This window comes from Hirsutella rhossiliensis (genome assembly GCF_020360975.1).
Source record: "Hirsutella rhossiliensis strain HR02 chromosome Unknown scaffold00004, whole genome shotgun sequence".
Classification (NCBI taxonomy): Eukaryota; Fungi; Ascomycota; class Sordariomycetes; order Hypocreales; family Ophiocordycipitaceae; genus Hirsutella; species Hirsutella rhossiliensis.
In genome coordinates this window covers 3,642,797-3,664,471 of record NW_025408670.1, presented here as the reverse complement: position 1 = coordinate 3,664,471, position 21,675 = coordinate 3,642,797, and the positions used below count along the sequence as shown (strand labels likewise).

General features: G+C 55.0%; 3 protein-coding genes across 3 annotated transcripts; 2 read left to right on the top strand and 1 right to left on the bottom strand.

Annotated features, from left to right (window-relative positions):
- Positions 1-2,975: 2,975 nt before the first annotated feature.
- HRG_04645 (cell wall biogenesis protein Mhp1) lies at positions 2,976-3,854 on the top strand (the record flags this gene model as incomplete). Its single annotated transcript, XM_044863116.1, has 1 exon — positions 2,976-3,854. One exon carries the CDS (start codon positions 2,976-2,978, stop codon positions 3,852-3,854), a length of 879 nt encoding a protein of 292 aa, XP_044721730.1.
- Positions 3,855-10,870: 7,016 nt separating this feature from the next.
- HRG_04644 (uncharacterized protein) lies at positions 10,871-12,610 on the bottom strand (the record flags this gene model as incomplete). Its single annotated transcript, XM_044863115.1, has 2 exons — positions 10,871-11,795; positions 11,850-12,610. The coding sequence occupies 2 exons, from the start codon at positions 12,608-12,610 to the stop codon at positions 10,871-10,873; spliced, it is 1,686 nt and encodes a 561-aa protein (XP_044721729.1).
- Positions 12,611-14,838: 2,228 nt separating this feature from the next.
- On the top strand, positions 14,839-21,451 carry HRG_04643 (starter unit:ACP transacylase in aflatoxin biosynthesis domain-containing protein; the record flags this gene model as incomplete). Its single annotated transcript, XM_044863114.1, has 6 exons — positions 14,839-15,152; positions 15,214-15,275; positions 15,336-15,487; positions 15,543-18,965; positions 19,023-19,784; positions 19,841-21,451. 6 exons carry the CDS (start codon positions 14,839-14,841, stop codon positions 21,449-21,451), a joined length of 6,324 nt encoding a protein of 2,107 aa, XP_044721728.1.
- Between the last annotated feature and the right edge of the window lie 224 nt (positions 21,452-21,675).

The following is a 21,675-nucleotide window of genomic DNA, read 5'->3' as shown; positions in this document are numbered from 1 at the left end:
CAGCGGCGGCAAGAGGAGCAGCAGCAGCAGCAGCAGCAGGAGGAGGAGGAGCAGCGGCCGGAGGAGCAGCAGCCGGAGAAGCGGCGGCGGCAGGAGGGGCCGCAGTACCAGCTTGCTGCTGGGCTTGACTCTGCTTCTTGCCCTGCTTTTCGGCTTGTATGTCTTGGGAACCTTTTACAATTGCCGCGGGATCACCCGAGATAATGCCCATGGCTAGTTCGGCGCCGCCGCCACCACCTCCATCCTTCTTAGCAACTACAGTACGAGCAGATTAGCACACATAGTAACTTGAAGACATGCAGACGGGGAGAGGAGGACTGATCGTACCTCGAGCGTGGAGCCCAGTTGGTGCCGAGGCGACAAGTGTGGCTGCGAGAGCAAGAAAAAGTCCAACGGATCCAGTAGTTTTCATTTTTTTTATGTTTGGTAATTTGGGCGGGTGAGGATATCTGTCTTTATGAATAACAGGAAGTAATTAAAAGGGCTATAAGAGCCTGTATAAAGATGCGAGAGCTTACTGCTGACTGGATATGGAATGATAGAGATTATAATGTGTTCAGAAGAGAAGACGTAAAAAAGTAGGGCATCACTTGTACTTATCAAGCATTATAACTTCGGATACCCAAAAAAAGACCTTTGATAACTCCGCGGGCTTGACAATCACACTCTGTGGTAGCAGCAGTTGCGATCGGATAATCGACTCGCCGAGAACTATAGTTATCTAGTGGCTGTGCGGTGAAACCGCTTCTTGCCACAATCTTCAAGTAGCATCTTACCCCCTTGGTCTGGCCCAACTCCTTCTCTATCTTCTCGATGCGCCATATCTGGCGATAGGATCAAGTCTCCCTAGGCTGTCAACCGTGCGCGGGTTTTAAGTTATAGGTGCTCGCGACATCCTTTGTTACGAAGTTCCAGAGCAAACGTACGTCCTGGGTTCATTTTCACCCTCCATAAACTACGTAGTTCACCGAGCTGGGCTTTAAAAAGGCGACTATGGCAGAGAGAGAAATACTACGAGGTCGAGCTACAAGAATACCTATGATCTGCCAGACTCCTAAAACCGCATAACAGGTACCCAGCCATGCATAACACTAATGTACTGTAGATCTCAAGTAACGGCGGGAAAGCTACGGAAGGGGGCTCGTCTATTCGTAGTTAAAGGTGCCAAACCGGCTCCTGACGACAGCATTAAGCTCCCCTTTACCGGCCTCGTTACGTCTACTGGTTTCTACGTAGCCTTTATTTCTTCATCTGTTAGAGTCGTGGATTTTTATGCTAAATAAATTGCGTGTTATATACCTTTCTCCAGTTATTAATGCCTCCCGTTATTCTATTAAAACTACTTTTACTCTGAAAATGTCGGCATGGGATTCGTGGAGCACTTTCCGGGCTAGGAGGAGCGTTTTCTATCTACTGCTACTAGATATCATTGCTGCGGTCAGCACTTCTTCGGCCCTGGCGGATGACTTTTTTTCGCCTTAAACAATGTTATTCTGGTGGCACTTCGGGTGCTACTGTTCCTTTACTTTCCAGTTTATTGAGCCATCCAGCCGTGCCTCGGGCGTTACTACTCCGTATCCGACCTCCGATGGCCAGCTCGCCAATCGCAAGTTCGCTAGAGCATATCCACCCCTCTCTATAAACTCGGCCGCATACGGTTCCGTCTTGGGGGATAGGAGCCCCTTGCGCACGACCACTTAAACTTAGGGAGACAATGACGCCGGAGACGAACCGTCCCAAACGGGAATATTGCTCCTCTGTATTGTTAGAGTGTATGTGGCACGGGCCAAACCAGAAGCGTACTGTTATACGTGGGGCGCGCTCGGGCGCCTTGTGTAATATTAAATGCCGACGTTATACTTAGAGACTAAAGGGGTTTCCGATTTTGCCTTTCAAACACTCTATTCTTGGCCCCTGCACGCAAATTTCGCTGTAGCCTCCGCGTAACTGGTTTTGCAATACGGTCGATTCGTTCCCCGGCCGCCGTCCTCTTGGTTTTTATAGCTTTTGTAAGGGGCTAGGCAAAGCCTAGCCTGTTGATAAGTGTGGTTAATTGACAAGCGGGCGGCTTAGTCAATTCGTTACCTTTTGTCGCGTACGTGCACCAGCGCCGTGCGTGGCCGAGGGGGGTCGATGGCGCGACCACAACCTGTGCCCACTCAGGTCTCACTTCTTGACAGCTTTTAAGGAACTGTTTTTACGTATCTATTACAACTAACGCGAGCACGAGTAAATAAGAAAGAGGCTAGCTTTGATACGGGAACTAGACTTAGCAAAGGAACGGGGAAAGCGATATCCTCAAACTTGTCGGCTTCTGTCTGAAATGAAGGACTCCGTCCGTAACGCCAAACTTTAGACAGATTCTTCGTATCTAAGCTACCTGGGCCTAGCCCCGCATTTCCATTCTCCGATGGACCCTGAAGAACGCTCAGACAGTCGTATAATCTGTCGTTGTTAGCAAATTCTTCTTTAAGGGTCGTTACCTCGGCGGCCAGACTCAAAGATCTTGAATGACTCGACAAAAGTCTTAAGCTCCTTGAGTTTCCCCTTGGCGATTCGCGGTCACACCACCACTCTAATCGCCCTCTTGACCATTAGGAGGAGGAGCTACCTCTGTTCGCTCAGCATAAGGAGACGCAGGCTCTACCCATCATCTGTTGCCGCCGCAATCCTAGTCCAGGGAGTAAATCACCGCCCAATCTCTGTGGGATAGAATGCCCTCCCATGACATGTCTCAAGGCCGAAAGAGATCTACACTATCATCATCCAAGTCAAGCCACGCCTATATATCCGACGTCTTTAGACGGCTGTCGACACTGAGAAGCAGCAGCCTCACGAGTCGAAAACAAAGTCATGGTCTTGTTGAGCTCAGGGCGCTAAATGTCAACGAAGGCAGGAATGGATGTCTCGTTCCGGGATTCGACAAAACTCGGCTAAAACGAGTGTCGTTTTGCGTCGATGTTGAGATTGCGCCAATGCCGGTGTACGCCGACGCAAAAACCGCTCAGAAACCTAAGAACCTTATGGTTAACGACGTTGGAGAAGCACCAGAAGGCCCTGGTGTGGTACAGGGAACCGATGGCAGCCTGAGCGAGCCCGCCAAGTACGACAAAGACATCATCTATAGGAGAGAGAAGAGAGAGGAGAGGCGAAAAAGGCACCGTCGAGTTGCCGAGGAACATGGTTTGGTCCCCGTTGAGGTCTATAATAACATCAGCAACTCGTCCACCGAGAATCACGGCTATACCGGAACGCCTCAAGCTGGCAACACAACGTCACGACCTATCACGGACGCGGTAAGGATATACCGCCGATGTTGCAAGTTACGCGAAACATCCATTCTCAAGAAGATTACTGCGCAGCTTACAAATGGCGCAAATTTATGCCCGACGACGGGCGCCGTGAAGAGACTGGATTTGACCGATTGCTGGCTACAGCTGCCGGATATCGTTACGTTGGGCGACTATCTTGCAATATTTCCCGTTACGGAGATCGTTCTTGAAAACTGCGGATTGAGTGACGAAGGATTGCGAATTATTCTTGCGGGCCTCTTGGCTGTCAAACGATCGCCTGGCTCGTGGTGCGAGAAGCGGAAACAGACTCCCGAGGTGCAAGGCGTGGTGGAGCGCGTTGTGCTCAAGAAGAACAAACTTGGACTCGACGGCTGGAGATATATATCTCTGTTTCTATACCTGTGCAGATCGCTGGAGCATCTGGATATCTCGCAAATCACCCCTCCCAAGCAAACTGCTAGGAACACCTGTAGCACTCTGCACCCCAGCAACCGATTTTCCCTGGGCATTACAGACGTTTTTTCCAGGGCAATTGCTCAACGCCCGGAGGATCGACCCTGAAGATGCTTAATTGGGGAGAGATGAAGTATATATTAGAAGAGCGCGGTAATGGATGCTAATTTTAATCCAAGGTTTCTAGATGGGGGCTCAAGAGTGAAGGATTTTCCAAAGAGTCGAAAGCTTAGGATCTCGCCGCTGTAGATTCGAAGGCCGAGATCGTAGCAGAGATGATTCAAGGGATACTAAGAGTCGATTACGAGAGCAGTAATTGATGCGCGTCTGTTGACCCATTCGCATCCAAATGTCTATCCGTGGCGGCATGTACAGAAAAGTGTCCCAACGGAAACATTACGGTCGGGAGAAACTGGGTCTACACATCGCTTATTACCCACAGAGTCACAAAACCATATAAGCGTACAAGCATCCAGATGTGTAGGATTGAAGGGAAAATCAGACAATTGCAAATATAGCGACTGGGGAACCACGCGTCCCTGCTGCATCATTTACCCGACATCAAGATCAAGCACCGGGACCCATCTGACCCTGGTTCCGCCATGACGTTGCCCCCCTGTTGGCTATGCTCGCTCTCGATGTCAAGGTAGTGAGTAGGTGCTGTTAAGAGGCTTGGAGTGATGACGTCTTGACCCATCATTTTGTCCCCACTCGTCTAACACTATCAAGGAGGCCCGCCGGTGCCTTTGGAAAGAAGAGTTCCTACAAAAGTGGGAATTCGGATGCAAGATGGCCGGCCCCCTGAGCTGTTACACTCCATCTCGGCCAGTGCCGCCAGGTCCGTCCGGGTGGGTCCCCGGCTCTCACGGTCATGGCGCCTCCTTTGTCTTGATTGGTGTACGTACGGGCATGTGCCGTCCCCATCGCCGAGCGAGTCTGGCCCTCGCTCTGTTTTATACCGACCTGATGATGAACCGGAGCCAGGGGCACCAACAAGACACTCTCAAAGGGAAAGCGCAGGATGACAACCGACCACATCTGAATGTATTTATCCCAATGGATATTGTAGGGAAACGCGTTTGTGAGGACCGTCTGGTTGCCGTAAGGATTGTATTCATATCTGCGCAGGGGATGCCGAAGGCAAGCTCAAGGCTTGAGACGATCGAAAAGATTGGGTTGATATAGATCAGGGTGGTTTTCCATATCTAAATATGGAAATACCCTTTCCATGAAGGCCCCCTTTCCGCTCCCTGTGCCCGATTTTTAGTCTCCCTGTGCACCTTACCGTACTTGGCAAGACTCCACACGTAGACGCGTAACACACATAATACACACAATTGGCGTCGCGGCAAGCAGTGCCTCCTGGTACAACACCGCAAGCCAAAATAACTCGTGATAACCACCCACCTCGCAATACCACATCGCGTCTGCGTAGCTAAGTTTCCAGAGGCACACAACCGCCACAAAGCAGCTAATCAACCCGTTCTTTCTCCAAGATGCTTCTCCAGCCCCCGCCAAACAATATGCCACTCTTTGAGACCTTTGACGATGCGTTTGACGAGCTCCAGCGGCATGCGCGCTGCCAAGGCTACGCCATAGTTAAGTTCAAGCCAAGCAACTACGAACATGGGCTCCACGCCGTTACGACATCGTATGCGCATGCGGCGGCCGTGAATACAAGTCAGCCTCGTTAGGACTCCGGAAGACTGGCACCAGGCGGACTTCCTGCCCGTTTAGAGTCAAGGTTGTGCGCCTGAAGCTAGAGGGAGACCTCTGGCGGATCTCTGTGATGTGCCCAAGGCACAACCATGAGGCCAATAGGGCCGGCGCCTTCCCAGAATACCGGCGCCTTCATCCACATCAACTCCAGCAGGTTAAAGACTTATCTCGCGATGCTGGCTTAACGGCGCGGCAGATCCTTCTTGCTCTTCGGGCTAAGAGCCCGCGGCTACTGCAACAGAGCAAGACATCGCGAATATCTGTGCCCGGCTTCGTCTCCGGGAGCTTGGGGCACATACATCCACACAAGCGCTTATTGCCAGGCTCGACGAGGAAGGTGCCTTCCATAAAGAGCTACTTGACGATGAGGATCGCTTCTTCTACCAGATTGTGGGCCTTGACCCTGCCTTGCGGCTTTGGGCACAACATTCACACCTTATGATGGCCGACGTAACGAACAACACGAATAGATATGGCCTCAAGCTGCTAGAGATCAATGGAATCACTGCCTTGGGCTCTATCTTCCTGTGGCTTTCTGTTTAGTCCTTCCGAAGACACAAACGCATTTACCTGGTGTTTTATACAGCTTCGCGAGTGGTTACAGTCAAAGGCAAGGCTAAGAGGCGAGGCTGACGGCAATGCCTTTATCCCACACGTTATCATCACTGACTATGACGCTGCTGCGCGCTGCATTGACGGCTACCTTCCCGGACTCACAGCTACAGGTCTGTACGTGGCATATCATGAAGAACATCACTACAAACGCGAAGAAGCGCTGGCTTGGCGACTATGACGATGACGACCCATTTGACCCGCCGCAAGAGCCCCAAGACGATGAAGACCCCGGGCGCTCTGCAGCTACCGGAGCCACTGCCGGAAAAAGAGGCCCTGTGCCTTCACAACAGCCTTCCGGTCCGTAGTGTATGCCCCGACCGAGGACGAGTTCAACAGCCGCTGGGGCATCGTCAAGGCGCCTTCTCAGACCAGCACATTATTCTTAGGTATGTGGAAGAGGTCTGGATGCCTGTACGAACGCAATGGGCGCGCGCTTGGGTCTGCCGTTACCGCAACTGGGGCCACACAACGACCTCGCCTTGTGAATCCCTTCACTCAAGCTCTCGCACCTTCCTTCGCAACGGCCAGTCGAACCTGCTTGAATTATATCATGCCTTGCAACTACAAGCCTCAACCTCACGAGAACACCATGATCGGACCGTTGAGCGCGAATCACGACGGACTCGCGACCTGTTCCGGCTACCATTATATGAGGAAGCCGTCGAGAAGGCGTCATATCCGTCTCTCGAGCTTGTACAGAAACAGGCACTAGCCGCCTCGGCCGGCCTCCTCAAACCACAAGAGCGGCCACTTGGGAATGTGGGAATAGCTTCACTGCCCAATACGGGCTGCCCTGCAAGCATATTATCGCCTCGTACCTCCAGGTCCAAGGGGAGGGGACTAGCCGCAAAGTTATAGCTACAAGACCCTTGCCCTTGAACTTGTGGGACAACCACTGGCTTCTACGGCAGGATCTTGCTGTCACAGACCCATACAGACGAATTCGCGATCCTCGAGTCATTGCCCGGCGCCGCAGACCAGCCAGAGCCATAGCCTTCGCACCTGTGGCCACGACTGCAGCCGTTGCAACAGCCGCTGTAACTGCACCTGTGGCCTCGTCAGCAGCGGCAGCAGCAGCTACCTCACCAGCTTCGCAACAGTCACAGCCTCGCGGGCAACAGCAACAGCGGCAGCCAGTCTTGCAGACAGTGCTTGCGCGGCTTGAGGCTATTGGCAACTACCTTGGCATTGGGCCGGCTATAGCTTCGTGGTCGGTGTCAACACCACAAGCAGCGTCAACACCACAAGCCGACATCGTGATCCGTCAAACGCCTACACAGCCGACCTCATACCAGCAACCGCAGACTTTCCGGCGCTCAGAGTCTGCCACCCAACTTATGCGGCGGCTACCCCTCGGCCTTCGAATATCACGAGCCGCCGCGGCCGCCGCGTCAAGGAGGGTCTCAACGGGGGCATCGCGAGCGCCCTCGTCTCTTTACCCTTGGGTCCTCGACCCCTCTTTCTAGCACCCTTACATCAGTGGAAGGAGGATTTATGCCGCTCCCGGCTTCGCAGATAAGTAACGCTACAGTTAGAGGAAAGGGGGGAACGCTCACCACGGCGGAAAAGAGGCCACGCAATGCGGCAGCCGTATGAGCTTGTAATGCGGCTAGAAGATATGGAGGAAATGTGCGAATAGCTTCAAATTCATAATGTTCAACGCAAAGACTCTACAATCCGTGACCACCTTCTACAGTAATTGGTGTGTTGCACACACAAATGCAAGTCTTGGCCGATTCGCGATGCTTCTACCTAATACGGTAAGGTGCACAGGGAGACTAAAAATCGGGCACAGGGAGCGGAAAGGGGGCCTTCCATGAATGGCATGGAATAGGTATGGATATGGATCCATGTATTTCCATACTATTGGCTGAACCACGCCACTAACAAGGGTTCCTACAGGGGGCTACCTACAGGGGCTGTGGGCCTGGAACCCCCGCTACAAATCCGCACATCCACAAAATCAGCCTCACCACCAACCCACAGCATACCATTATCACCTGGCGACAATGGATTCTGAGCCTGTGTTAGTTATGTTTCTTCGATTCTGAATCCATTGCTTCGGATTCATTCGCGTCTATATCTCCCAAGACAAGAGAAAACCTGCTTTTGGATCATGAAAACATGCTCATCTGGCAGTAATGTACCGGTAGTAAAAGGGTTAGGGGAAGCGGAGTTCAAAGGCAGGAACCGCCTCATATATTATCTTTATTGTCCCCAGAATGATCCCTACAGTACTTCTGTCACCGCCAGCTTTCGAAAACACCCTGAGGGCAAGAAAGTATGTCATCAACGTCGCAGAGAATTTATCTCCTCTTCAACCGTCCATCATCGAAGGATTTGATCAACTCTACGGGCAAGCGTGGGATCTGGGCCGTGTCTTCAAAGGCTACCTTGACCAAGAAATTATCAATAAAGAGAATTCGCCCTATTACGCCGCTTCTTTGGTCCTTCATCCAAGCTATCGCACGACGTACATCCACTCAAATTAGAAGAAGTGGCATAAAACTGCTTTCAAACGGGTCAAAGACCTTTGCTACTCTTACCGAAATACAAACGACGGTACAATTTCGTATCATGTACTGGACGAAGAAGAAGACAATGGCCTTGATGCATTTGATCGTATTTCAAGAAATCTGCAGAATTGTGCTCGACCTACAAGTCAAGACGAGTATGAAGATTACATCTCAGGTGATCCATATGAGATTGCGCCAACAACTGCTTTATCATGGTGGCTTCAAGAGCGACATAGGAACCGACGGCCGAAGTTATCACGAATGGCAATAGACATCCTATCAATGCCAGCGATGAGCGACGAGCCGGAACGGGTGTTTTCAGGCTCGTCGTACGATCTCCTGGGAAAGGGCACAATTGGATGCGGACCAAATTGAAAAGGAGAATTGGTTGAAGCATTGGGTGAAGAACAATGTCTTGAAGAGGGAAGGGGCGGTGGCGTGACCGTGGCGTGAGAATTCGTGCAAATTCCCGTCTGATTTCCTCCTCGTCTTGGAACAAAACACGTAAGATTTGCCTACCCTCTCTTTTTGGACATTATCATTGAGCTCAATCAATTACTTCGTATTTTTAATTCACCATATGGTGTGAATTTGTCCATCTTGTCGAAGGTGTCTTCAGTGACATTTTGTCGTCGTGCACGGACCAAGTATGGAAAGGTGTATTGCAATACTTGCAATAAATGTGGGGCCGATACCGATTATCGATTGCAGGCCTTTCCATGTATGGAAAACCACCCTGATATAGATAGGACGAAATCTTGACTAGAATAGAGCAAGATATCTGCGTCTTCGGGAAGAGATGGTCGAGGATGAAAATCAAACACTGAGACGAGACTCAGGCCAATTGCAGCTTGCCGCATACGAGGGCAGGGCCACCGATGACTTTTGGGTCGCAGCGGGAATTGTTACTAGGGCTGTCGATACCACTGGCGGCGATACAAACGACTCGGACTTTCAAGCCTGAATCTCTCTATTTTGTCAGCCTCAATTGCTTGCTCGAATGGCATAAACATCCGGACGCCTCTGACCCCCTTGCCCCAAAAACCCCCCCCCCCCTGGCGCCTTCCCGCGAGGAAGGATATAAAATAATAACAAGCCGCGGCATGTGGAGATGCAATGGAATACATGAAAATCCAGACAGGGAGGATCCTTTCAAAAATGCGGCTCGACCCCTCCGAGGAATAGAGGAATTCAGGGTATAATTCGGTACAATCACCAAGAGAGCCTGGGGGGCTTCAGGGCACACCTACACAGGCCTGAAGAATCCCATAGCAAAAGGTCCAAGCAAATATCTTGGTGCAATCTCACCATTGTTACCCCGCTCTACGCCTGCTTTTCGAGTTTCAACAATGTTCGCAGCGCTTCTCATTCAGCGGCAACGTCGATATCCGGGTCCGTCCCCGCCTCGGTATCTTCAGGACTCGATGGCACGGTCCTTTCAGGCCTATTTCCATCGTACCAGTCACCAAAAGTGGTAGAAACCCCGGTAAGGGGTCCGCGGGGGTGACAGATAATGTGGTCCTCGTAGTTTCAGGTTCTCCGAGGATCCGCTCCGCCGGCAAATCCCCCTGCCAAGAAATAGTGCGAACGAGGGCGATGACGCTACGCAATCACGATTGGTCCGGCAGCTAGTACCGGGCTTCTGGGATTAGGCATTGCCGATTCGCTAGAAATCTTCGTCCCGAGCGCCTCTCACGCGCTGTGTGACAGGTTGATCCATCAAAGTTAGCCCCCGACTGGTAGCAGGCGAGGCAGTACCGCCTCCGAAGCTTAGACTACCCTCTGTTTGGCTAGCCGCCTGTGACCGGGCAATGCACTGGGCGTAATAAGGTTCCCTCGCCAAATCCAGCATAGGATGAAACCGAATGAAAGCAGGTTGCACTTTGGCAGATGACGCTTTCGATCAGGAAGCCTCTAGAGGAAACCTTTACTCGGGAATCTTTGGGTTGCTTGGGAAGTTGTGGTGAAAATCAACTCTAATAGGTTAAGCACCGTGTTGTCTGGAAGCTATTACACCCGCCTCCTGGGAGCAAGTAGTAATATGCTGCTCATGTTTAGTCAGGGCAACGACTCGACGTATAAAGTGCTTTTTATAGATATGCTATACTAGAGCTCAGCTCAAGATTACAAATTTATGCCTTAATTAATAGAAATGGCTTGTTTTTACCAGCCATATGTGGTCTACCATAAAATGAAGACACGGATATGTTGGTGTTTCGTTATTGCTACCCGTAAACGTCGGACGCAACCAACCACCCATCAATACCGGTAGCTTCAGTCGTCAAACTGACTGGGAGGTAACTTTTCAGTCATGTAGAAAGTCTCACTGGTCGGTCTCTGCGGTCGCGGCGGCCTGACAGATTCCATAATGGTCTGCCTTCGGCCTACTCTCGTGACGTTTCTCGGCGACAACTCTGCATCCCCGTACTGAAAGTCGGTTCCTCGCGAACCTGGTAGGCCACCTGACATGTCTGGTTGGTTGGAAGCCGGATAGAATATAGCAATGAACTCGTTGTTTTGGGATCCCCCGGAGCCCCTTAGACGCTCGTAGCGGATTCCGAGCCTGGCAAATTCGTTCTCAATCTCACGTGCAGACCACGACTGGGCCCCAAGAATTTTATCCCCTGAGCCGGCCGAATAGTCCCCAGGTCTGCTGGCTCCGTTGGGGATATGAAAGAGTAAATCGACGCGAAAGTAGGCGTATGCGACGACGGTCAAAATCTCGAGCATGAAGCCAGTGGCGTAAAATACGGCTTTGCTGAACAACGGCGACATTGCCAACCCAGCCTCGGGATTCGTCAAGGCTGCGAGCCGCACAGCCGCCCCGACCGCCAGGGTCACGGCACTGAAAACTAGCACGGTAGACTTGCACCGCAATTCGCCGCTGCCAAAGTTCTCGGGCGGTGGTCCCGGCATGGCAGCGGCGAGGAAGACTAGAACAAGGGGCATGACGCTCAACATCAGGTTCCATGAGGCCCCGAACTTGAGTGCTTCCTCGGTAGCCTGTAGCCGGGCCATCTTGCCGACACTAAAGAAGCTGACGGAAATGACGGCAATGTTCATGACGACGATGGCTGGAACGGAAAAGATGAGGAAGAGGGAAAAGTATCCAAACGCCGGGTGCCAGCCGATGCGCGGATGCATGGCCCGGACGATGCGCTGGGCGAAGAATAAGTTGACGGCAAAGACGACAACGGCGCTGTGATGCGTTAACGATGGGCTCGTGCCGCGCTTGGGCAGATGGAGAACTTACCCGCCGTTTTCAAAGATTAACGCCACCAGTATTATGCCGCGCGGACTGAAAAAGGCCCAGATGATGCGGAATATGCAGGTCACCGCTCGGACCATGCAGAAATCGAAGACGAGATCCGACAGCAGAAACTTATGGCCGCGCTTGGCGTTTGCGCGGTAGATGGAAATGTGCGTGAAAGCGCCCAGGGCAAAGAGAATGAGGAAGATGACCGTGAGGAGCACGTCGTCCGTGGAAGTAGGAGTTCCTCCCAGGAACGGTCCGTTTGCCGGATCGATCATCATGGGCTCCATCGGGGCGACGGCCGCTCCAACCTGCCCCGCCTGTTGCATCGAGCTTGCTGCTCGAGAGTTCGAAGCCATGGAAGCGGCGGCAGGCATCATGGTGGCAGCCGCTGGCGCTCCCATGCCGGCATTGGCTTGATTTTGCGCGTTCGCCCCTGAGTCGACCATGGCCGGCGTCATGCTTGCCGCCACCATGTCCGCCATGGGCGTTGACGATGGTTGCCGGGTATTAGATGGCGTGGCTCTTGATAACGTGATGGTTTGTGGCTGGCGAGCCTGGCCGATGGTCGACGTGATGGGTAGTATAAAGGAAACGTCGTCGACTAGCGAAGCCCCCTTCACTGTGTCGGCCGGCAGACACATGAAGACGTCGACTTGGGCGACGGCCGAGGGCGGCTCGGCGCTTGGCCGCCCCGGCGAAGATTCGTTGCGTCGAATGTGCATATTCCATCTCGACGCCATGCTGCCATCACGCTTCATGTCGTCGCCCTGTGGTGGCGTGTTGGCAAATCTGGATTGTTGTGACAGGAGCAAGAGCAGCTGCTATCCAGGACCCGGGTAGAGTGTTATAATATTAACCACGGACACTTGGCTGGATGACTCAAGAAGCGATTGGCTGTCTACTCAAAAGGCGAGCCAACCACTACCTCTACAATCACAATGCCGAACACGTCACAGGAGGAGTCGGATCAATGCATGCCGCTTCTCGGCTCCGTCATAGCCAGCTAGTTGTCATCCTGGACGAAACTTTCCTCTGACGGTGCGCCGGCATACATACCAATCCTCTGTGCCGACGGTTTCAGGCTATATTCTAGAAGTGCCTGTCAGGCCGATAGTTTTCGAGACTGGGATGTGTCAGAGGGTGTAGAAAGGCGAGGCAAAGCGGCCATGTCAAAGCTGATCGTATTTAGCACCCCCTTTGTTGTTTCACCCTAAACCCGCACGTCAGAGGCGGGATTATATACTCTTTTCCCATTGGAATCGCTGCTTCCGTGGCAACGTCTTTTGCCGAGATTTCAAAACGAGCACACTAAACACCCACCCTGGCGTGCCAAGGACGCGGACGTGAGCGTTTCAAATTATTTGGGAATAAAGGGGCTGCAAAGAGTGTTGAAACTGGGAGCCTGATAACGGGGAGGCGTAATGTGGGCGAGGCTACGATGCCTTGGTCTGTTGTCTCTTCGGCATCGTCTCCGAGCCTCGCGAGGCTACGATGCCTGCACCATTTAGGGGGGTTTGGCATGAAATCAACTAGGCACAAGGCATTGTAATCAGCAGACCTGGGCCAAATACCAAAAACTTGATGTGAGCCTCGTGCCGCAGTATTTCGTCAGCTCGCCGTGCTGCACTGATTGACGTTGTGGCCCGCCTTGGGCTAAGTAATGGGAGCGTGAGTCCTCGGTTGCGTGACAAGTCTTGCAGTTTCTCGCAACCACGTTACCTTTCTAGGTAAATGCCCGAATGCCATACTTTTGGGGGCAAGAGTGGCGTTGAGCGGCGTCTGGATTGCTCCGTGTCCGCCCCGTCTTGGGCCTGTCACCTGTGTAAGCTATGATTGATCTCCGTACTTGGTTGCGATTGGCTGCACTGCCCTATGTTTGCCCGTTTGGTTGGAGATCGCGAAGGGCTCCGCGGGCAAGAAGATTGCCTAAGCATTGGGTTCGTTGCTCGGGAGTCCCATCGGCCGCCCACCTGTCAGCCACCGCCTGGCAGCGCCGATTGGCATGCGGCACGTCGTCAAACTACCCAAGCGAACTAACTTTAGATGGCCCTGTGGAGATGCCAGGGGCAAATGGGGAATAGTGGCGGCAATCCGCTCGTAGATCAAGGAGTAGCCATCCGCAGATTCCACACCATCATCCCACATGTCCACCGAAACCCCGAGGTTGGAAGTTGCATCTGAATAGCTTCTGTCATGGCTGGACCGTAGCTGCAACTGCGAGGGTGTCACCGCCAGGAGATACGTCGTCACCCGCAATCGTTGTTCGTATGGATTCCGCATAATATAAACGGAGCATTACACATGTGGTCAAGCCGTGCGCATTGAACGGTAGACCCACCCTCGAACTGGTCTGGCCGTTCGCACTAAATCTCGGCTCTCGATATCTGCCGTCCCCTGAAGGGAATTTGAAACAAGCTTGATAGAGTACTCTCGACCAATCGCGTTGACATCTTGCGAGAGGGTCGCGGCGACACTGATGAAACCCGCAAAACGCCCACAGGTCGGCGCAGCGCGGGCGAGGCCTCGATCTGTCTGATTGAAAATCCTCTAGGTGTAGAGGGCACCGATTCACATCCGGGCCATGCGAAGACTGAAACAATCTCGAGACGTTGCATTGTTCTCGGCATGCCGTTTTGACAAACCTCGGGAATATTCCAAGGCCACTCTATCGCTTCGTGCGAACGGCTGTAGAGGGCGTATGCTGCCTCGGCTCCGTGAGATGAGGTTAAAAGAAGTATGCCGCCTCGCCGTCTTTACATTCGACATCTTGCAAGTCAAGTCTTGGGAAACTGCCAAACCACTTAATGACCGCATCCTCCTAATCCACGACATCCTTTCACTCACTTCGGGCTCCCTTTTCCGAACAGCCTTTCCATTCTCATCTCAGCATCAGGCCCTGAGTCATCTTTTAGAAACACCGTCTTCTCGGCATCAGGTACCGGTGATCGTTTAGATCGCCTTATTCTTAATGAGGAAAAATCATACAATGGCGCCCACCACTAACACCAACGAGACGAGTAAGACGGCCGAGTTGTTGCTCTTTGGAGACCTCACAGCCAGCTTCGAGGCCGACCTCAACCGGCTGCTCCACGTCAGTCAAGATGAGGCCTTGACATCCTTTTTCGAGAGGGTGGCTTTTAGCCTGCGAGAGGAACTGGGACGGCACTCGTCGGCCGTCCAAGATATGTTCCCCCGCTTCACCACTCTCATCGACCTAGTGGCCCGGCTCGGCGAAACCGAGGGGGCACCGGTCCTCCAGTTTTGTCTCATGACTGTCTGTCAATTGGCGAAATTTATCCAGTAAGTTGTGGACGCTGCGCCTGATACATGCAAGCCAGACCTAACACTTCTTTGCCCCAAGCTTCGCAAAGGACAGGCCGTTTCCTCGGTCTGAAAACACATTGCTACTGGGCAGCTGCACCGGCTCGTTTGCCGCCTCCGCCATTTGCGTCTCGCGATCTATGTCCGAGGTCGTTCTCGCAGGAGTCGAGGCCACTAGGGTCGCGTTTCGGACCGCGCTCCGCTCCTTGCTGCAACGGAGCATCATCACCACGACAGGTGACAAGTCTTGGTCCGCCGTCGTCTTGCGGAACAAGCCAGTGGAGCAGCTGGTCAACAGTGCCAAGGAGAAGAAGGTTGGTTATCCAATTCCCCCCCCCATTATCAAGGGCACGACTGACGCAACAAAAGCTCTCCCGTGGCGGCCCGTCTAGGATATACATCAGCGCCACCTCACCGACTAACACGACCATCAGTGGCCCACCTGATGTCCTGGACCAGTTCCTCGAGGAAAACAGCCTCCAGTCTCACCGGCTGTCCATCGAGTCGCCGTTTCACGCCGCCCACCTCTTCAGCGACGGCGATGTCGACTTTACGCTGGCTGGGTATCCAGAGGCTGCGCTTCAGTGGACCAAACCACAGATGCCCCTTCTGTCCGGCTCCAGCGGTGAAGCTGTCGAGGCGACCGACTTGCAAGGCTTGCTCCGGGTAGCCAGCATGGGTGTGCTGCAACAGGTGGTCAAGTGGGAAGAGGTCCTCGCCGCAACCGCCGCAGCGCTGGGTGAGCTGCAGGTGGACCGATGCGTCATCTGCCCCTTCTACTGCAATGCCACGACGCAGCTGTCTTCGTACCTGGCCCACGAGACGAGCTTCGAGGTGGCTGTGCAAAACATGATTTCGACGCCGAAGCAGCAGCCCCAGGGGCCCACGGGGCGGTTTGACCAGTCCAAAATTGCCATTGTCGGCTTCTCTGGTCGATATCCCGAGGCGCCGTCCAACGACGAGCTCTGGAACCTCCTCCGGGCTGGCCGAGACGTGCACCGCGAGATTCCCAAGGAGCGCTTCAACTGGGAAACGTACCATGATCCCACGGGCAAGGGGCGGAACACCAACCGCGTCAAGCATGGCTGCTTCATCAACGAGCCGGGCCTGTTCGACACCCGCTTCTTCAACATGTCGCCCCGCGAGGCAGACAGCACCGACCCGGCACACAGGCTGGCCATTACCGCCACGTACGAGGCAATGGAGATGGCCGGCATGGTGCCCAACCGGACGCCCTCGACGCAACAGGACCGCATCGGCGTCTTCTTTGGCGTCACGAGCGACGACTGGCGAGAGGTGAATAGCAGCCAGAATGTCGACACCTATTTCATCCCGGGCGGAGTGCGGGCCTTTATGCCGGGGCGCATCAGCTACTTCTTCCGCTTCTCGGGCCCCAGTCTCTGCATTGACACGGCGTGCTCGTCCAGCTTTGCCGCCATACAGTCGGCGTGTGGCTATCTCCTACGGGGCGAGTGCGACACGGCCGTCGCCGGCGGCACAAACGTCCTGACCAACCCCGACATCTTCACCGGCCTCGACCGCGGCCACTTCCTGGCCAAGTCGGGCAACTGCAACACCTTTGACGACGAGGCTTCCGGGTACTGCCGGGCCGAAGCCGTCGGCGCCGTCATCCTCAAGCGTCTCGAAGACGCCCTCGAGGACGGAGACCCCGTCTACGGTGTCATTGCGGGAGCCAACACCAACCACTGCGGCCAGTCGGAGTCGATTACGCGCCCGCACGAGGGCGACCAGGTGTCCGTCTTCAAACGCGTCATGCGCTATCAGGGCGTCGACCCCAACCACATCAGCTACGTTGAGATGCACGGCACCGGCACCCAGGCCGGCGATGCCACCGAGATGCGCTCCGTGCTGTCCGTCTTTCTGCCGGACAAGAAGCGCCCTACCACGCAGCCTCTCTATCTCGGCTCGGCCAAGGCAAACATTGGACACAGCGAGTCGGCGTCTGGCGTCGTGTCCATGATCAAGGTGCTGCTCATGATGAAGAACAACGAGATTCCGCCGCATTGTGGCATCAAGACGCGCATCAACAGAAACTATCCCAGCGACCTTGCCGACCGCAACGTCCGCATTGCCCTTGAGCCTACCCCATGGCGTCGAGAGGACTCTGTTGGCGCGACGAGACGGGTGTTTCTGAACAACTTCAGTGCAGCTGGTGGCAACACCGCCATCCTCCTCGAAGACGCTCCGCTGCTTGACCAGGCCACGGGGCTTGATCCGCGCGGCACGCACCTGGTGACCGTCACGGCCAAGTCGGCCACGGCGCTGGCCGCCAACATACGCAGTATGCTGTCGTATCTCGAGGCGAACCCGTCCGTCTCCCTGCCGTCGCTCGCCTACACGACCACGGCCCGGCGGCTGCATCACGGCTATAGGGTGGCCTGCTCCGGTGCCTCGGTCGACGCCATTGTGCGCGAGCTCGCCCAGCGGGCCCAGTCCGAGGCACCCAAGCCCGTCCCTGGCCCGGTGGATGTGCCAGGCGTTGCCTTTGTCTTTACCGGACAGGGAGGCTTGTACGCAGGGGTAGGCCAGGAGCTCTTCCAGTCGGTGCCGGGGTTCCGCGATGATGTGGTGCGCTTCGATGCCATAGCGCAGCAGCTTGGCTTCCCGTCGTTTTTGTCCCTCGTCGACGGATCCGCCTCGAGCCTCGACGGCGTGGATACGTGTGCGAGCCACCTGGCGCTGACTTCTGTGCAAATGGCCCTCTGTCGCCTCTGGAGCTCGTGGAATATTCGCCCGAGCATGGTCACGGGCCACAGCCTGGGTGAATACGCGGCGCTCTACTGTGCCAAGGTCATCAGTGCCAGTGATGCCATCTTCCTCGTGGGCACACGGGCAACGCTCCTAGCAAAGTCGTGCACCCCCGGCACCCACGCCATGCTGGCCATCAAGGAGGCCGTCGACGTTGTCCGGCCGTTCCTCGCCGAGTCGGGCTGCGAGGTGACATGCGTCAACCAACCCCTGGGCACCGTTGTCGGCGGACCAAAGGAGAACATCGACAAGCTCGCTGCAAAGGTCAAGTCTCTGGGCAGCGAGTCCGTCTTGCTCGCCATTCCCTTTTCCTTCCACACGGCCCAGGTCGATCCCATCCTTGGCGACTTTGAGAAGGCGGCGCAGGGTGTCCAGTACCACACACCCGAGGTGCCGGTCCTGTCTCCACTGCTCGAGCGTGTCGTGCGAGACGAGCCGGTCTTTAACGCCCAGTATCTGGCCAGGGCGTGCCGTGGCGTGGTTAACTTCCAGGGGGCACTGGAGGCGGCTTCGGCCGCTTCGCTGGTTGGTCCTCGCACCATCTGGCTCGAGCTGGGCCCTCACCCGGCCTGCTCTGCCATGATCAAGGGCACATTGGGCTCCGAGCCGACCACTCTGACCTCTCTCCGCAAATCGACGCCGCCGTGGAAGTGCATAGTTTCTGCCCTCGAGTCCATGTACGTCCGCGGCCTGCCCATCGACTGGAACAACTACCACCGGGACTTTGCCGCGTCTCACCACGTCGTCGATCTCCCTCGCTATAGCTGGGACCTCAAGAACCACTGGATCGAGTATAAGAACGACTGGCTGCTGACCAAGGGAGTGGGAACCGCGGCGCCCCAGAGCCTGCCGGCCATCGAGGCTCCCGTGTTTCGATACATTTCACCCTCTGTCCAGCGCGTACTGGAAGAAACGCAGAGCGCCACACGGTCCACGCTGCTTGCCGAGTCAGACCTCTTCGACGGTAGGCTGGCGCACATCCTCCGCGGCCACATGGTCAACGGCGCCTCCCTGTGCCCTTCGGTAAGTTGCTGGTCCCCTTGTTCGTAGGTATATGTAAACAGGACTAACGAAGCGCAGAGCTTGTACGGTGACGTTGCCCTGACCGTAGCCAAAACCCTCGTCCAAGGCAACGCCGCAGCCAGCTTCACCGGCTTTGATGTGTGCGACATGAAGATTGATCGACCGCTCATTGCCCTTCCGTCGGAAACGTCGCACCTGTTCCGTGTTTCCGCCACGGCCGACTGGACATCGCAGATCATCTCGCTGTCCATCTACAGCGTCGGCGCTTCCGGCACCATGACGATGAGCCACGCCTCGGTCAACGTCCGGCTGTCGACTGACAAGGCCGCGTGGCTCAACGAGTGGAAGCCCATGGCGTACCTGATTAATGGCAGGATTGCTTCCCTCGAGCGTGGAGTCATCAGTGGTAACTGTCACCGCTTGAAGCGCGCCATGGTCTACAAGCTCTTCGGCTCCCTCGTTGACTACAGCGATGGATACCAGGGCATGCAGGAAGTCATCCTCGACAGCGAGGAGCTCGAGGCGACGGCGAAGGTGTCGTTTCGTGTAGACGACCAAGGCTTCGTCGTGAACCCGCAGTGGATCGACAGCCTGGGGCATCTGGCTGGCTTCATCATGAATGGCAACGAGCACGTGCAGTCGGACAAGCAAGTCTTCATCAACCACGGTTGGAACCGGCTGCGATTCGCCGAGACCCCCGAGAAGGGCAAAGTCTATACAACCTACAACAGGATGCAGCTTGTAGAGGGCAAGCTGTATGCCGGCGACACGTACATTCTGGATGGGGACCGCATCGTTGGCGTCTTTGACAAAGTCGCGGTAAGCCTAGACAACAGTCTGTCCTTTTTCACGACTTTTTCTAACCCTCTTTATAGTTCCAGGGCGTCCCTCGCAAGGTTCTGGACAACCTTTTGCCCGGAAAGGCGACGACAAAGGCGCCTGCCGGCGCCAAGGCCGCCCCTGTTGCTCCAACGCCGGCCCAGGCCCCGGTTCGCTCCGCCGCCCCGCCCCCACCGGCCGCCGTGCCAAAGGCTTCGGGCGACTTTGGCCACGTCTTGAGCATCATTGCCGAAGAGGTGGGCATAGAGCTGGCAGAGCTGCAGCCCGATAGCCTCTTTGCCGACTTTGGGCTCGACTCGCTGCTCGCCTTGACCGCCGCCGAGCGCATCCACGACGAAACTGGCATGGACCTGCCCTCTACGTTCTTTGCCGCATACCCGACGGTCAAGGACCTGCAGTCTCTCCTCGATCCCGAGTATAATGTGCCCAGGGACACTCCATCGCTCACATCCGCGTCCAACACCGACTATGAGTCGTCGAGCAGCAGTCTGACGGCGGCCTCGAGCGTCCATGCGGACGTGGACTTCAAGGTCGTCATCCGCCAGACTATTGCCGATGAGACGGGAACACCAGCCGAGGAGCTCACGCCCACGACTTGCCTGGCTGACATTGGGATCGACTCGCTCCTCGGCCTGACAATTGCCGACTGCCTCTCGGAAGCCCTGGGCGCCGAGGTATCCAGCACCCTGCTGTTGGAGAACGGGACTTTGGAAGAAATTGAGGCCTGTCTGAAAAAGGTCCTGGCCCCAAGCGTCACCACCAAACTCGCCGACCCGGCTCCCGTCGCCATATCCCTCCCTCAGCCAGATGCCGTCAACAACGATATCGTATCGAGCGCCCCGCACGCAACCTCCATCGTGCTTCGGCGCGCCAAGACGACCCAGGGCCCTAGTCGTGCCGTGTTTCTGCTCCCCGACGGATCTGGTTCGGCTGCTTCTTATGGGTCGCTCGCTCGACTAGATCCCCATACCGCCGTCTACGGACTAAACTGCCCGTGGCGGACGAATCCACACGAGATGACGCAGCTGGGGGTGACGACGGATCAGGTGGTTTCCAAGTTCACCGCCGAGATCCAACGGATCCAACCCCACGGTCCCTACCTCTTGGGAGGCTGGTCGGCCGGTGGCATATTTGCCTTTGAGGCGGCTCGCAAGCTCATGGCAGCGGGCGAGGTGGTTGAGAGGCTGCTGCTCATCGACGCACCAAACCCTATTGGTCTCGAGAATCCGCCGTCCCGAATGTTCGACTTCTTTGAGAGCGCAGGAGTATTCGGCAACATGAGCGGTCACAAGGCGGTGCCCAGCTGGCTGCGCCACCACTTCGACTCGGTCGTCAACATGCTCGACGGCTACGTCCCAAGACCTCTGGCCAACGCGCCGCCAACGACCGTCATCTACGCACGGGACGGCATCTGCAAGGACCCGAGTGTGCCGCATATCCAGACTGCCCCGGATGATCCGCGTGAGATGCTCTGGCTCCTACGCGACAGGACCGACTTTTCCGCTGCGGGCTGGGCCTCGTTGATTGGGGCTGGCAAGATCAGTGTTCAAGTGCTGGACAATGTCAACCACTTTACCATGATGAACGAGGGGTCGCACATGGAGGAGATGCGCGAATTCGTTCGACGCGGCATTCTAGGGCAGTGAGGATCAGTACCTAAAAAGAGCTACGTGGTTAGTTGTTTATGGAGCATGTACATTTCTCGTGTTGACGGAGCATTTTGTTGCATGTTAATGGGCGTTTACATTTCTATGCTAAAATGTGGGATTTCTCTTTTGGCACCTTGTTACTTTTTGCGATTCCTTCTGCGACTGCAGCTTATGTTTTGCTACTGGCTAGACCAGTTTACTATATACTTAGAACTTGGTTA